General features: G+C 45.2%; 1 protein-coding gene across 1 annotated transcript in view; it reads right to left on the bottom strand.

Moving 5' to 3' along the window:
- Positions 1-11,575, bottom strand: part of LOC137425671 (tubulin alpha-1 chain) — a 23,405-nt gene extending 11,830 nt beyond the window's left edge. The window contains exon 1 of the mRNA XM_068114317.2: positions 11,474-11,575. Within this exon, the coding sequence (XP_067970418.1) occupies positions 11,474-11,476 (3 nt within the window). The 5' untranslated portion in view covers positions 11,477-11,575. The remainder of the gene's footprint in view (positions 1-11,473) is intronic.
- Between the last annotated feature and the right edge of the window lie 2,937 nt (positions 11,576-14,512).

Genomic DNA, 14,512 nt, shown 5'->3' on the forward strand with positions numbered 1-14,512 from the left:
GCGGGGGCAGGTCGGTTTCGGGGGCAGGTCGGTTTCGGGGGCAGGTCGTGTGCGTGGGCAGGTCGGTTGCGTGGGCAGGTCGGTTGCGTGGGCAGGTCGGTTGCGTGGGCAGGTCGGTTGCGTGGGCAGGTCGGTTGCGTGGGCAGGTCGGTTGCGTGGGCAGGTCGGTTGCGTGGGCAGGTCGGTTGCGGGGGCAGGTCGGTTGCGGGGGCAGGTCGGTTGCGGGGGCAGGTCGGTTGCGGGGGCAGGTCGGTTGCGGGGGCAGGTCGGTTGTGTGGGCAGGTCGGTTGTGGGGGCAGGTCGGTTGTGGGGGCAGGTCGGTTGTGGGGGCAGGTCGGTTTTGGGGGCAGGTCGGGTGCGTGGGCAGGTCGGGTGCGTGGGCAGGTCGGTTGTGTGGGAAGGTTGGGTGTGTGGGCAGGTTGGGTGTGTGGGCAGGTTGGGTGTGTGGGCAGGTTGGGTGTGTGGGCAGGTTGGTTGTGTCACAAGGACGAATCGATTCGATTTTGGTAAAGGTCTGGATCCAGATCCAACCAATCAGTGGATACAAAAGGTACACCGTATAGCCAGGCAGAGGTATGCGCTCTTCCGAGTCCATTCTCGTATTCACACGTTTCTGTTTTCCCGTTTTTTTCCCCCCTTCAGGATCTTAATCTTGTGTTTTCAAACTGAAGCTCTTATTCTTGCACATTTTATTTCACAATGTACGTACAACCCGAACAATGGCAGTGCCAAGATGGTGAGTTTGACTATTTGGACAAAAACTGCCTTTGTTGCAGACATGTCCCCAATCCCTGCTCTCCCGACCACGTGACTAAATGTGAGAGAGAATTCCAGTTCCAGGAAGTGCGGTGGAAGAGGCTGAATATGCGGCCTGACACAGAGGCCTTTGTCCTCTAATGACTTTGGCCTTGAACTAGTGAAGTTCTGTGTTCCTTGTTAAGGGATTGAGTCGTCTCCGTGTTTTACATTGCGACGTCTCCACCAGCATATACTTTGACCTCTAGGACCATCGCATGAAGATTGAGGCAAACTACATTGTCGTGGCTCATGGAATGATCTTGTTGTTTTTGTATACAAAGTCGAGGCTCATGGAAGAGCAACAACACAAAACAGAACAAAACAGCCAGACCAGTGTAAAGTGGCGGAATATATCGATAGAAAGGTAGCGGGACAAAACAAAGGGATACTTGGAGTAAGAATGAGCTAGGGGAAAAAATGGAGAAGGGGAAGAGCGGCAGGGTAAGGGGAAGAGCGGCAGGGTAAGGGGAAGAGCGGCAGGGTAAGGGGAAGAGCGGCAGGGTAAGGGGAAGAGCGGCAGGGTAAGGGGAAGAGCGGCAGGGTAAGGGGAAGAGCGGCAGGGTAAGGGGAAGAGCGGCAGGGTAAGGGGAAGAGCGGCAGGGTAAGGGGAAGAGCGGCAGGGTAAGGGGAAGAGCGGCAGGGTAAGGGGAAGAGCGGCAGGGTAAGGGGAAGAGCGGCAGGGTAAGGGGAAGAGCGGCAGGGTAAGGGGCAGAGCGGCAGGGTAAGGGGAAAAGCGGCAGGGTAAGGGGAAAAGCGGCAGGGTAAGGGGAAAAGCGGCAGGGTAAGGGGAAAAGCGGCAGGGTAAGGGGAAAAGCGGCAGGGTAAGGGGAAAAGCGGCAGGGTAAGGGGAAAAGCGGCAGGGTAAGGGGAAAAGCGGCAGGGTAAGGGGAAAAGCGGCAGGGTAAGGGGAAAAGCGGCAGGGTAAGGGGAAAAGCGGCAGGGTAAGGGGAAAAGCGGCAGGGTAAGGGGAAAAGCGGCAGGGTAAGGGGAAAAGCGGCAGGGTAAGGGGAAAAGCGGCAGGGTAAGGGGAAAAGCGGCAGGGTAAGGGGAAAAGCGGCAGGGTAAGGGGAAAAGCGGCAGGGTAAGGGGAAAAGCGGCAGGGTAAGGGGAAAAGCGGCAGGGTAAGGGGAAAAGCGGCAGGGTAAGGGGAAAAGCGGCAGGGTAAGGGGAAAAGCGGCAGGGTAAGGGGAAAAGCGGCAGAGTAAGGGGAAAAGCGGCAGGGTAAGGGGAAAAGCGGCAGGGTAAGGGGAAAAGCGGCAGGGTAAGGGGAAAAGTGGCAGAGTAAGGGGAAAAGTGGCAGAGTAAGGGGAAAAGTGGCAGCCCCTCCCCCTCCTCCTGTGTCGCGCTGTTGACGTTCGCGAGATGAGGCTGAGGGCGTGCGGTGCGGCTTGAGGAGAACTCTAGAATAAACAAGAGATATCCATTTTTTAAAAATATTTTCGTTTTATTAACGATATCTGCCAACCATGTGCCCTATCGCAAATTCCAAAAGGACATTTTAGTCGACTGACATGCTGAACAGATCTGTGAAGTTTCCCCTCGATTGGATCAAAAATGAGGGAGGAGCTCGGTTTTAAAGGTTCATGCTCAAAAACATCATAACTCTGAAACCTTGAAACCTTTCGCCTTTCACTCACTCACCACAGGCAGGTAGGTGGTCTTTCTGTCTTCTACCGACTCCTCTCCGGCCTTGCACCCCCAGCTCTCTCTGTGCTCTGTCCCCCAAATATTCCTACAGGTCGCACAAGATCTGCCAGCAACCCTCTGATGGTTAAACTGCCGAAATCTCGGCTCTCTGCTCACCTTCACTCTTTCATTCCTCTTTTCTCCCGCCTCTGGAACAAACTCCCTCACTCCCTTCAATCCCACTCCTCCCTCCAGGTCTTTAAAACAGCTGTTCACCACCATCTCTTATCTTCCCCCATCCAAAACCTTGATCTTTTCTACCCCCGCTAATTCACCCCAGATCCACCTTGTTTGAAATTCCAACTTCTTTCCTGGAAGTCCTGGCAGTGTCCATATGTTTTATACCTCTCCCACCGCCCCCTTCCCATGCCCCCCCCCCCCAAAGCCCTCGCCCTCTCTCAGATCTCTCGATGTCTCCATGTCTCTCTGTCCCTGCTCTCAAATGTTGTGTTTGTGTCCTTCCCCCTCTCTCCCCATCTTGTCTACCGCTCCCGATGTTATATGTTTTATGTGTCGGTTTGTCTTTCTGTGTGATTAATGTTCGCTCTTTCACGAGCCTCGATCTTGTATACAAAAACAAACAAAAAAAAAAAAAACATGTGACGCATGACGTCATGTTCGTTGACTTTTTTGTTCGTCATGGGTATGCGATTCTGCCTGCAAAGTTTGGCCTCGATATGTTCAGCCGTTGCAGAGAAAAAGGGGTTTTTGCGTTTTCACGAAAAACAATATGGCGGCTGAACCACGTGACCTGTGACGTCATAATTACCATTAAAATATTCTACAGACCGAGTCCATCATATGGTGAAAATTTGATCTCAATCGGTCCTATTATTGCAGAGAAATAGGTTTTTAAAGGAAATTAAAACTGAAAATGGCACTGAGTTAAGGATCATGATCAGAATTATCAGAATTCCCAAAGTTCAAAGTGCCATAACTTTGTCAAAAATGATCGAAACGTCGTGAAGTTCGAATTTGATCTGTAACTTATGACAAAACCATGTGGCAAGTTTGAAATCATTAGCGTTAAGCGTTTAGAAAAAAAAGGCCGGAAAACTGTTCTTTACATGACGGACTGACAGACAGACTGACAGACTGACAGACTGACAGACGAAAGGAGGGACGGAGTGCAAACCTATAGTCCCCTCCGGTGTACACCGGTAGGGGACCAATAATGGTAGGGGACTAATAATAGTAGGGGCCCTTGATCCTCAATTATAGCTCGATTGTGCAATTTTATCTAAAGTTTTGAGGTTTTGGGTGGAGTTGCCTTCAGTCTTAACATTTCTAATACTGGCGGGAGACTAGCTCAGTTCTCACCCATATCGAAGATGGCATGATAACTCCTGATAACTCATGTGATCTGGTTATTTTCCGGCCGATTTTGAATTTCTTGGTATAATTACAATGGGGTATGAAGATTCCCGATCGATTAAAACAGGTTCCAAGGTCAAGGTCACATGGTACGGTCAAGGTCATGGCCATTTTCATCAATTGTTTACAACAATTACTGTACTCAATCACGTCCAAATGTATACCTCGGAGACATGTTAACCGAAAATCATGATGCAAAGATCCCATGGAAGTTCCCTGGGGTCAAAGGAAAAATTAGCCAAAGCCACAATGTGCAAAATGAGCATAAATTATGCGAGATTGTGCCCCGGACAAATATTGAATTGTAGTTGTCCATTGCACATGATAAAGAGCAGCTCATGGTTATGCAAGGAGGTAGTGGTTACTTTCACGTCTACCCCAACCGGATAACCAATCAAATCACGGACACAACACCGTGCATCGGATCAGCGGAGTTGACAGATTGCTGAAGACTTTGCAATGCCAGGTGAGTTTTTCCGTTTATCTATGATTTGTGCATACCTGTCTAAATCCTTCCATGATCCATAGGCATAGAGTGCGAGGCAAGCACATACGATAGACATTTGTTTCATGACTGGGAAATTTATTTGTAATTGTGATTTATGATGAGGTAAATACCAACCTTGACCTCAAATCGCCAAAATGACACAAAGAACGGACTCGTCACCCTTGAAAACCGTTTAGGTGCTTCATTTGTGATTCTACCACTTTTAGTCAGGGTGGTATGATTAATAGTCCAATATTAGGTAAATACCAACCTTGACCTTGACCTCAAATCGCCAAAATGACATCAAGAACAGACTTGTCACCCTCAAAAACCCCTGTTCAGATGTTTTATTTGTGATTGTACTACTTTTAGTACATGAGTTATGATGAAGCCTTTGCCACGTGGCGGCCATATTGGATATAGCCACCATCTTGGATAGGGTGACGATTGAGCTTGTCTCCTGGCAGAATATGAAATCATATCACCGAAGGTAACTCCAGCCAAAACCTCAAAACTTTAAATAAAAGCGAACGATTTTTTGATTAATGGCCTCTACTATAAGGGATGAGCAGGGATCTGATGTTTGGGGGTAGATGAATGGTAGACCATGCTCCCCCCTAGAAGCTTGAAGGCCTTGGTTTCCATGGTGTTAACCTGAGCAAGATGCGAGGTAGGGGAGCAAGCCAAGCCAAAACTACCCTTCAAACGACCCTTCCCTCTAGGTCTTCAACACAGCTTGAGCAATAATTGTGCAGGGCCATCGCCTAGAAAGGCTGTAATGGTTGCGAATGACGGTGGAATCAATATCGGAATCCGAGCTTGACATGCACTGTTTCTCGATATAAACTGCCATTTTGGATCAAGGTGGGAGCATGGTGTGACGTCACTGGCGAAAAAAAAAATCGACACTTCTCAGCTATTTTCAAAACTTTCTGAAGTTGGCAAAAAATGGCAAAAAAAAAAACTTCAAAAAAAAAAACTACCCTTCAAATTATACCGTGATCAATGATCTTCAATGACCCTTCAACAAACCTCTTGAGGAAGTTCAGTCACTCAAACTCCTGGAGCTATTAGCCATGATCTTTTTTCGGCAAACTACATTTCAAAGTTGGCCTCCAAATCCAGCCTTGACAAGGCATTCCCCATCGTACAAAGTCCTTCCATGGCACACCTGAACACCTATAAAGCCTTCATCCACAGTTTGATGGAGTACTGCTCTCCCCTCTTGGCTTGCTCCCCTACCTCGCATCTTGCTCAGCTTAACACCATGGAAACCAAGGCCTTCAAGATCATTAGAATCTCCCGCGCTGAGGCTGAGTCTGTGGATCTATGACTACGCCATCCCAGACAGATCTCAGTCTGAGACAGGCAGGTCTCAGACATCTCACACAGAAAGGTCTCTGTCTTCAACCAATTCCTTTCTGGTCTTGCAACCTGTGCTCTTTCCCCATGCTTTGTCACCCCCCCCCCCTCCCCACCCTAGGTTTCTGAAGGGCACACAAGGTCCACCATCAACCCCCCCTTCTGGTGAAACTACCTACATCGAGGCAGGATCACTTCTCACCTTCACTCATATGTTCCTCCATTTTCCCATCTGAGGAACCAACTACCAGATCCTCTTCAATGGTATTCTTCCCTCTAGGTCTTCAACACAGCTGTTCACCACCATGTGAGATCATCCCCAATCCAAAACGATGATCTTTTCTACCCCCGTTAAAACACCGCTCCTCCCTCCTCCCTTAAATTCCCAGTTTTACCTTCTTGAGAGCTATCTCTCATTCTTACTCGCATCCCTTGTTTGTCCATCCGTCTACTGTGTCCCTCGGCCCTACTGATGGCACCTGCCCTCCCCCTTACTGCTGTTCCTTTTGTTCTGTTGTGTGCAGATCCGTTCCATGTCCAAACTCTTCCATGAGCCTGAACTTTGTACACCAAAGAAAGGGGAAAAAAAAGAAAAAAGGAAGAAATCCGAGGCAAATTCTTAATTTTGGTCAATGCGTATCAGGTTTTATTGATTGGCATTGTCATTAATAAATTGGATATTTCATCAAATATCTTTTTACTCCCAGCAACCATCAACGGGGAAACCAGATTTTACCCAAAGTATTGATGGATGAGTGGAAATCAAATCGTTCTGCCAAACACAAGGACATACGATGGTCGTAGAGTGTACGACAGATTATCATCCAACACACATGGAATGTAAAAGGCAACAGGTGCTGGTAATTATAGATCGAGGTGGTGACGAACCAATGCTAAACTCGGCCATTACTCATGTTAGCTAGCGAGAGACTAAGAAACGCACACCCTGGAACGCTGCCGACTCAAGAATAGAGCACGCAGCCGTTACAACACGTACAAAGTTTGTACTGCCTTTTAAAATGACCATTCACATAGTAACCTCTGTGAATTTGGCAGTTTTGGTCGGATTAGACTCAACGTGGAAATACATCGATGACCAGATGGTTTAGAGGTCAGTCTGTCTCCCAAGCAAGCACCAAGTGGGCTCACTCGGCACTTAGCATGGGTCTGCACCCCATCTGCTCCAATCCTGACAGGATCAGGCACAAGCACTCCAAAACCAATAAATAATCATCAATTTATTACTTTACATCAATTGTAACTTTGCCCTCAACCATAACCACAACACAAATCCAAATAACGACAACCTAATTTATCGTTCATTAAACAATTATAGGACAAACCTAGACGAGTACAGTATGAAAGTTTGATCTGCGTACTTGACTCTAATGCAGTAATTACCGTGCTGGTGTGGTTTGGATGCCCGTACCAATTTTAAAACCCTAAAACACCGTTTAAAGCAACACAACATAAAGTTAAACTAGAACAGGACTTGGTAGAGCGCGTACCTCCGCCAGGCTGAACAGTTTACGTTTTGTATCCCACTGAGAGGTCGGATGTGGATCCGGACCCGAATCAAAATCGAATCAGCTTGTTCTCGTCACCAAACCAACTCATCCACCAAGTTTTGTCACAACTCGTCTAAAACTATTTGAGATATCATGCTATATATCATTTTTGGCCCTCTTAGTGGTGAAGAATCACTTAAAAAAATATTCCCATATGTGGATCCGGGTTTGGATCTTCACCAAAATCGAATCAATTCGTCCTCGTCACACACCCAACCTGTTCATCCGAATCAGTCCTTAATTTACGAGATATTCTGCCGAAAGACAGACAAAAGAAGTACGATACCTGTGAAATCCCTAAAACAAATTTGAGCTTATAAAAAATTGGTGGTTGAATTCAGTGACCAGATCTGCAAATCCTCTTCAAATTTCAAGTCAATCGGATGAAAATTGAGGATTTTAGAAATTTAGCAAAGTTGGTGACCTTTGGCCTATGTTGACCTTTTGACCCCAAAAACAATAGGCCTCTTGCTTATGATCAACTCTAACAGGTGGTGAAGATTCCTGAAGATCGGAGTACAAATTGTGACCTGTAAGCTGTTGATATACAAACAACAGACGGGGGAAAAAAAAAAAAAAAAAAAAAAAAAAAAAAAAAACACCTTTAGAGGCCATTTTTCCCCGCAAAGCGGGGGTTGGCCTTTTTCGGGAACCGTGGTTGTTGTTGTTTTTCGGTCCCCTTTTTGAAGCAATGTTTTACGGCCGGATGCCCTTCCTGACGCCAACCCTTTTTGCCGCCTTTAACGACAAACAGGGAATTACCAGTGAACTGGTACTCAATTAGCCGACCTCGGAAGGATGACAGGCTGAGTCAACCCCCCTGGCGTTAATTCAGCGATCGACCTGGATTTGAACCCAGGATCCTAGGTATCCTAAGCCGGCACCCTAGCGGCTAGCCCAACACCAGGGTTATAGGGTCAACCAGGGTCAACACCAGACGGAATAACAGACGGAATAACGAACGCAGCCAACCAACATACTTGAAAAATCTTTGATTTTCAAAAGTACCAAGCAATCAGGAGTGAAAACATAACCTTCGGTAGTGGAGGTGATAAGGCCTTTCCACCAAGTTTAAACCCAAAAACAATCTTCCAAAGGTCCACTCGTCACCCGCTTTAACGCACAGCTCAGCCATCTGTGGCAATACATTTACAGATTGAGATTTTGCTGAATTATCTCGTTTCCATCACACCAGACGCTCCTCACTTTGCAGAACTGATAGTTGCCTCCAGCACAGAAGGTGGACGGAGCTTATGTCTTCATCCCCGTTTGTCTGTGCGAGTAGGATATCTCAACACGTTATGGATGAATTTAGAGGAAAAACTTTGTGGACAGGTTTGGTGGGTGACAAGGACTAATTGATTCGATAAAAAGGTGCAAAAAACAATCCCAATAACTACAGACCTATCAGCTTACCTTCAATCATCAGTAAGATCATGGAATCCATAATCACAGTTGATATGAAATCCTGTCCTTTTCTCCACCAGCCTCATCTTAGATCATCAATTTGGATTCAGAACAGGTTACTCTACCATGGACAAGCTGCTTACTACTCTCCCAACAATGGATGGGTGCCCTCAATGTCAGACATGAGATCAGGACCTTCTATCTAGAGATATCTCGAGCTTTCGATACATTCTGCACTCCACCATGTTCTCCAAACTCCCTGCCTATGGCAGCGTTTCCCAAACACAGGGATGCGTCCTGAACTTGGGTCACCCCCCCCTCCCCCTTCCCTCGTCCCCCCCAAATTGTTGGTTCTCACGATCAGCCATGATCCTTCTTGGGCAAACCACATTTCAAAGTTGGCCTCCAAGTGGGCATCCTCCATCGTACAAAGTTCTTCCTTGCAATACCTGAACGTCTATCCACCTACAAGGCTTTCGTCCGTCACTTGAGCGTGGTAGGGGACTAATTCCCCCATGTATTCCCCCTCAGAATCGTTTTTCCGTGCAGCTCTCCCTGATGGGCTGCCTCCCATTCCTCATACCTCACTCATGTTGAAGCAGTGGCAACAGGCCTTCAAGATCATTGGAATCTCCAACGATGAAGCTGCCTATGGGACTATCACTTCATTGGTCTTCTACCACCTTCAATTCAATGGTCTACACTGCAGACTCTGTATTCTACCACCTCCTTTCTGGTCTTGCACCTTCCGTCTCCCTGCTTCCCCAGGTTTCTGCAGGGCACCCACAGTCCACCAGCAACCCCCTTCTGGTAAAACTACCTAAATCTAGGATCAATGCTCAACTCCACTCATTAATTCCTCTTTCTCCCACCTGTGGAACCAACTTCACATTCCCCCTCAGTCTCCATACCTGCAAGTATGGGGACGCCTCTTCGCGATGTTTATACCCCCCAATGCAAGTTGGGAGCCAAATCTTCCCCATTCTTCCCTGCTACCTGGATTCGTCAGGGCAGTGCTATCACAGTCAGACTTCTGATGAGACCCCATGGACCGGCCCTTTCCCTCATCTCTGCTTTCTCCAACTCTGTCATGACCCTGACTTTGTGAAGGTGGGGGTACACCATCATGGATGCAGAGGATCTCTGGGCCGCTCCTGGGAGAGGGGTTGGCTGTCTCCATACCGCGGGCTTGTTTGAGAGAACTGTCCAGGGCTATACAACAACACCAACTTCCACATTCTCCTCAATCTCATTCTTCCATCCAGATATTGAAGACAGCTTGCTGTTCACCACAATCCCAGATCACCTGCCATTCCAAAACCATGATCTTTTCTACACCCATTAACCCAACTGAAGCCTACCTCGTTCCAAGTTTCGAGCTTTGCGTTTCTGTTTGAGGCTGTTTCCATATAGTTTACTCCCCCACACCCCGTCTGCCCCCATGTGCTCCCCGACCACACCCTTTCTGTCCTCCCCCCTCCCATGTATTCCCCCTCAGAATCTCCCCCCCCCATGCCCTCCCTCCACATCCTCCCCCCTCCCTCCACATCCTCCCCCCTCCCCCCACATCCCCCCCCTCCCCATGTATTCCCCCTCAGAATCTCCCCCCTCCCCATGTATTGCCCTTCAGAATCTCCCCCCCCCCCACCATGTCCTCCCTCCACATCCTCCCCCCCTCCCCATGTATTCCCCCTCAGTATCTCCCCTCTCCCCATGTATTTCCCCTCAGAATCTCCCCCCCCCCCCCTCGTGTGCTCCCCGACCACACCCTTTCTGTCCTCCCCCCTCCCCATGTATTCCCCCTCAGAATCTCACCCCTCTCCCCCCCATGTCCTCCCTCCACATCCTCCCCCCTCCCCATGTATTCCCCCTCAGAATCTCCCCCCTCCCCATGTATTCCCCCTCAGAATCTCCCCCCCCCCATGCCCTCCCTCCACATCCTCCCCCCTCCCCATGTATTCCCCCTCAGAATCTCCTCCCCTCCCCATGTATTCCCCCTCAGAATCTCCCCCCCCCCATGCGCTCCCCGACCACCCCCTTTCTGTCCTCCCCCCTCCCCATGTATTCCCCCTCAGAATCTCCTCCCCTCCCCATGTATTCCCCCTCAGAATCTCCCCCTCCCCACCGTGCCCTCCCTCCACATCCTCCCCCTCCCCATGTATTTCCCCTCAGAATCTCCCTCCCCCGTGCGCTCCCCGACCACACCCTTTCTGTCCTCCCCCCTCCCCATGTATTCCCCCTCAGAATCTCACCCCTCCCCCCCGTGTCCTCCCTCCACATCCTCCCTCCTCCCCATGTATTCCCCCTCAGAATCTTTTTTCCGTTATGTCCTGATCCGCTCTATGTTCTACTTCTAGTTCTTTCACAGGCCTCGATTTTATATCCAAAAAAAACACGTTAAAAAATTAAAATGGCGGGTGTCAAACAAAAAAAACTTTTAAAAATTAAAATGGCGGAACTCAAACAAACAATCTTTTCACATTTTTTTACAAAGTCACTTCAAAAAAAAGTCACAACAGGCCATAAAGTCCTCAGAATTCTCCTGGTAATACAGGCCCCACACTGTATTACTATTAGTCTCGCACTACGAGCCCAATGTGTCCCTGCCCTCGACCCCTCCTCCCCCACACATTACAAAATAGCGATCGACGTCCACGCATTGCACACAGCACAGTACACATGATCGCTACGAAAGGATATTTTAACGAGGTGACGAATAGAAGGATGAAAAGGTGGGTTTATAAACACAGGCGATTGAATGAAGGTGAACACGGTGTGACCATTCACTTACCATGATGCTCGATGCCAAACGTCCAACTCACGGCGATCACAATGAACTCGTTCTTACTGTAGACTTAAAGCGTGCTCCGCTTAAAAGTGGCCACACCCCCCTAAAAAGCGGAACAACTAGTGACACGCCCCCAAAAAGGCGGAACTACTAGTGACACGCCCCCGAAAAAGCGGCACGACTAGTGACACGCCCCCGAAAAGGCGGAACTACTGGAGACACGCCCCCGAAAAGGCGGAACTAACAGGAACGAAGGTATCAACATGAACCCAAGATCGGAACTTTCATTGTATAAAATGAACTAACGGATCAATATGAACCCAAGATCGGAACTTTAATTGTATAAAATGAACTAAGGTATCAATATGAACCCACGATCGGAACTTTCATTTCATAAAATGAACGAAGGTATCAACATGAACCCAAGATCGGAACTTTCATTGTATAAAATGAACTAAGGTATCAATATTAACCCAAGATCGGAACTTTCATTTCATAAAATGAACTAAGGTATCAATATGAACCCAAGATCGGAACTTTAATTGTATAAAATGAACTAAGGTATCAATATGAACCCAAGATCGGAACTTTAATTGTATAAAATGAACTAAGGTATCAATATGAACCCAAGATCGGAACTTTCATTTCATAAAATGAACTAAGGTATCAATATTAACCCAAGATCGGAACTTTCATTGCATAAAATGAACTAAGGTATCAATATGAACCCAAGATCGGAACTTTAATTGTATAAAATGAACGAAGGTATCAACATGAACCCAAGATCGGAACTTTAATTGTATAAAATGAACTAAGGTATCAATATTAACCCAAGATCGGAACTTTCATTGCATAAAATGAACTAAGGTATCAATATGAACCCAAGATCGGAACTTTAATTGTATAAAATGAACTAAGGTATCAATATGAACCCAAGATCGGAACTTTAATTGTATAAAATGAACTAAGGTATCAATATGAACCCAAGACGGAACCTTAATTGTATAAAATGAACTAAGGTATCAATATGAACCCAAGATCGGAACTTTAATTGTATAAAATGAACTAAGGTATCAATATGAACCCAAGATCGGAACTTTAATTGTATAAAATGAACTAAGGTATCAATATGAACCCAAGATCGGTACTTTCATTGTATAAAATGAACTAAGGTATCAATATGAACCCAAGATCGGAACTTTCATTGCATAAAATGAACTAAGGTATCAATATGAACCCAAGATCGGAACTTTAATTGCATAAAATGAACTAAGGTATCAATATGAACCCAAGATCGGAACTTTCATTTCATAAAATGAACTAAGGTATCAATATGAACCCAAGATCGGTACTTTCATTTCATAAAATGAACTAAGGTATCAATATTAACCCAAGATCGGTACTTTAATTGTATAAAATGAACTAAGGTATCAATATTAACCCAAGATCGGAACTTTCATTTCATAAAATGAACTAAGGTATCAATATTAACCCAAGATCGGTACTTTAATTGTATAAAATGAACTAAGGTATCAATATGAACCCAAGATCGGAACTTTCATTGCATAAAATGAACTAAGGTATCAATATGAACCCAAGATCGGAACTTTCATTTCATAAAATGAACTAAGGTATCAATATTAACCCAAGATCGGTACTTTCATTGCATAAAATGAACTAAGGTATCAATATGAACCCAAGATCGGAACTTTCATTTCATAAAATGAACTAAGGTATCAATATTAACCCAAGATCGGTACTTTAATTGTATGAAATGAACTAAGGTATCAATATGAACCCAAGATCGGAACTTTCATTGCATAAAATGAACTAAGGTATCAATATGAACCCAAGATCGGAACTTTCATTTCATAAAATGAACTAAGGTATCAATATTAACCCAAGATCGGTACTTTCATTGCATAAAATGAACTAAGGTATCAATATGAACCCAAGATCGGAACTTTCATTGCATAAAATGAACTAAGGTATCAATATGAACCCAAGATCGGAACTTTCATTTCATAAAATGAACTAAGGTATCAATATTAACCCAAGATCGGAACTTTCATTGCATAAAATGAACTAAGGTATCAATATGAACCCAAGATCGGTACTTTCATTGTATAAAATGAACTAAGGTATCAATATGAACCCAAGATCGGAACTTTCATTGCATAAAATGAACTAAGGTATCAATATGAACCCAAGATCGGAACTTTAATTGTATAAAATGAACTAAGGTATCAATATGAACCCAAGATCGGAACTTTCATTTCATAAAATGAACTAAGGTATCAATATGAACCCAAGATCGGTACTTTCATTTCATAAAATGAACTAAGGTATCAATATTAACCCAAGATCAGTACTTTAATTGTATAAAATGAACTAAGGTATCAATATTAACCCAAGATCGGAACTTTCATTTCATAAAATGAACTAAGGTATCAATATTAACCCAAGATCGGTACTTTAATTGTATAAAATGAACTAAGGTATCAATATGAACCCAAGATCGGAACTTTCATTGCATAAAATGAACTAAGGTATCAATATGAACCCAAGATCGGAACTTTCATTTCATAAAATGAACTAAGGTATCAATATTAACCCAAGATCGGTACTTTCATTGCATAAAATGAACTAAGGTATCAATATGAACCCAAGATCGGAACTTTCATTTCATAAAATGAACTAAGGTATCAATATTAACCCAAGATCGGTACTTTAATTGTATGAAATGAACTAAGGTATCAATATGAACCCAAGATCGGAACTTTCATTGCATAAAATGAACTAAGGTATCAATATGAACCCAAGATCGGAACTTTCATTTCATAAAATGAACTAAGGTATCAATATTAACCCAAGATCGGTACTTTCATTGCATAAAATGAACTAAGGTATCAATATGAACCCAAGATCGGAACTTTCATTTCATAAAATGAACTAAGGTATCAATATTAACCCAAGATCGGTACTTTCATTGCATAAAATGAACTAAGGTATCAATATGAACCCAAGATCGGAACTTTCATT

This window comes from Myxine glutinosa, chromosome 4 (assembly GCF_964187855.1).
Source record: "Myxine glutinosa chromosome 4, kmMyxGlut1.1, whole genome shotgun sequence".
NCBI lineage: Eukaryota > Metazoa > Chordata > Myxini > Myxiniformes > Myxinidae > Myxine > Myxine glutinosa.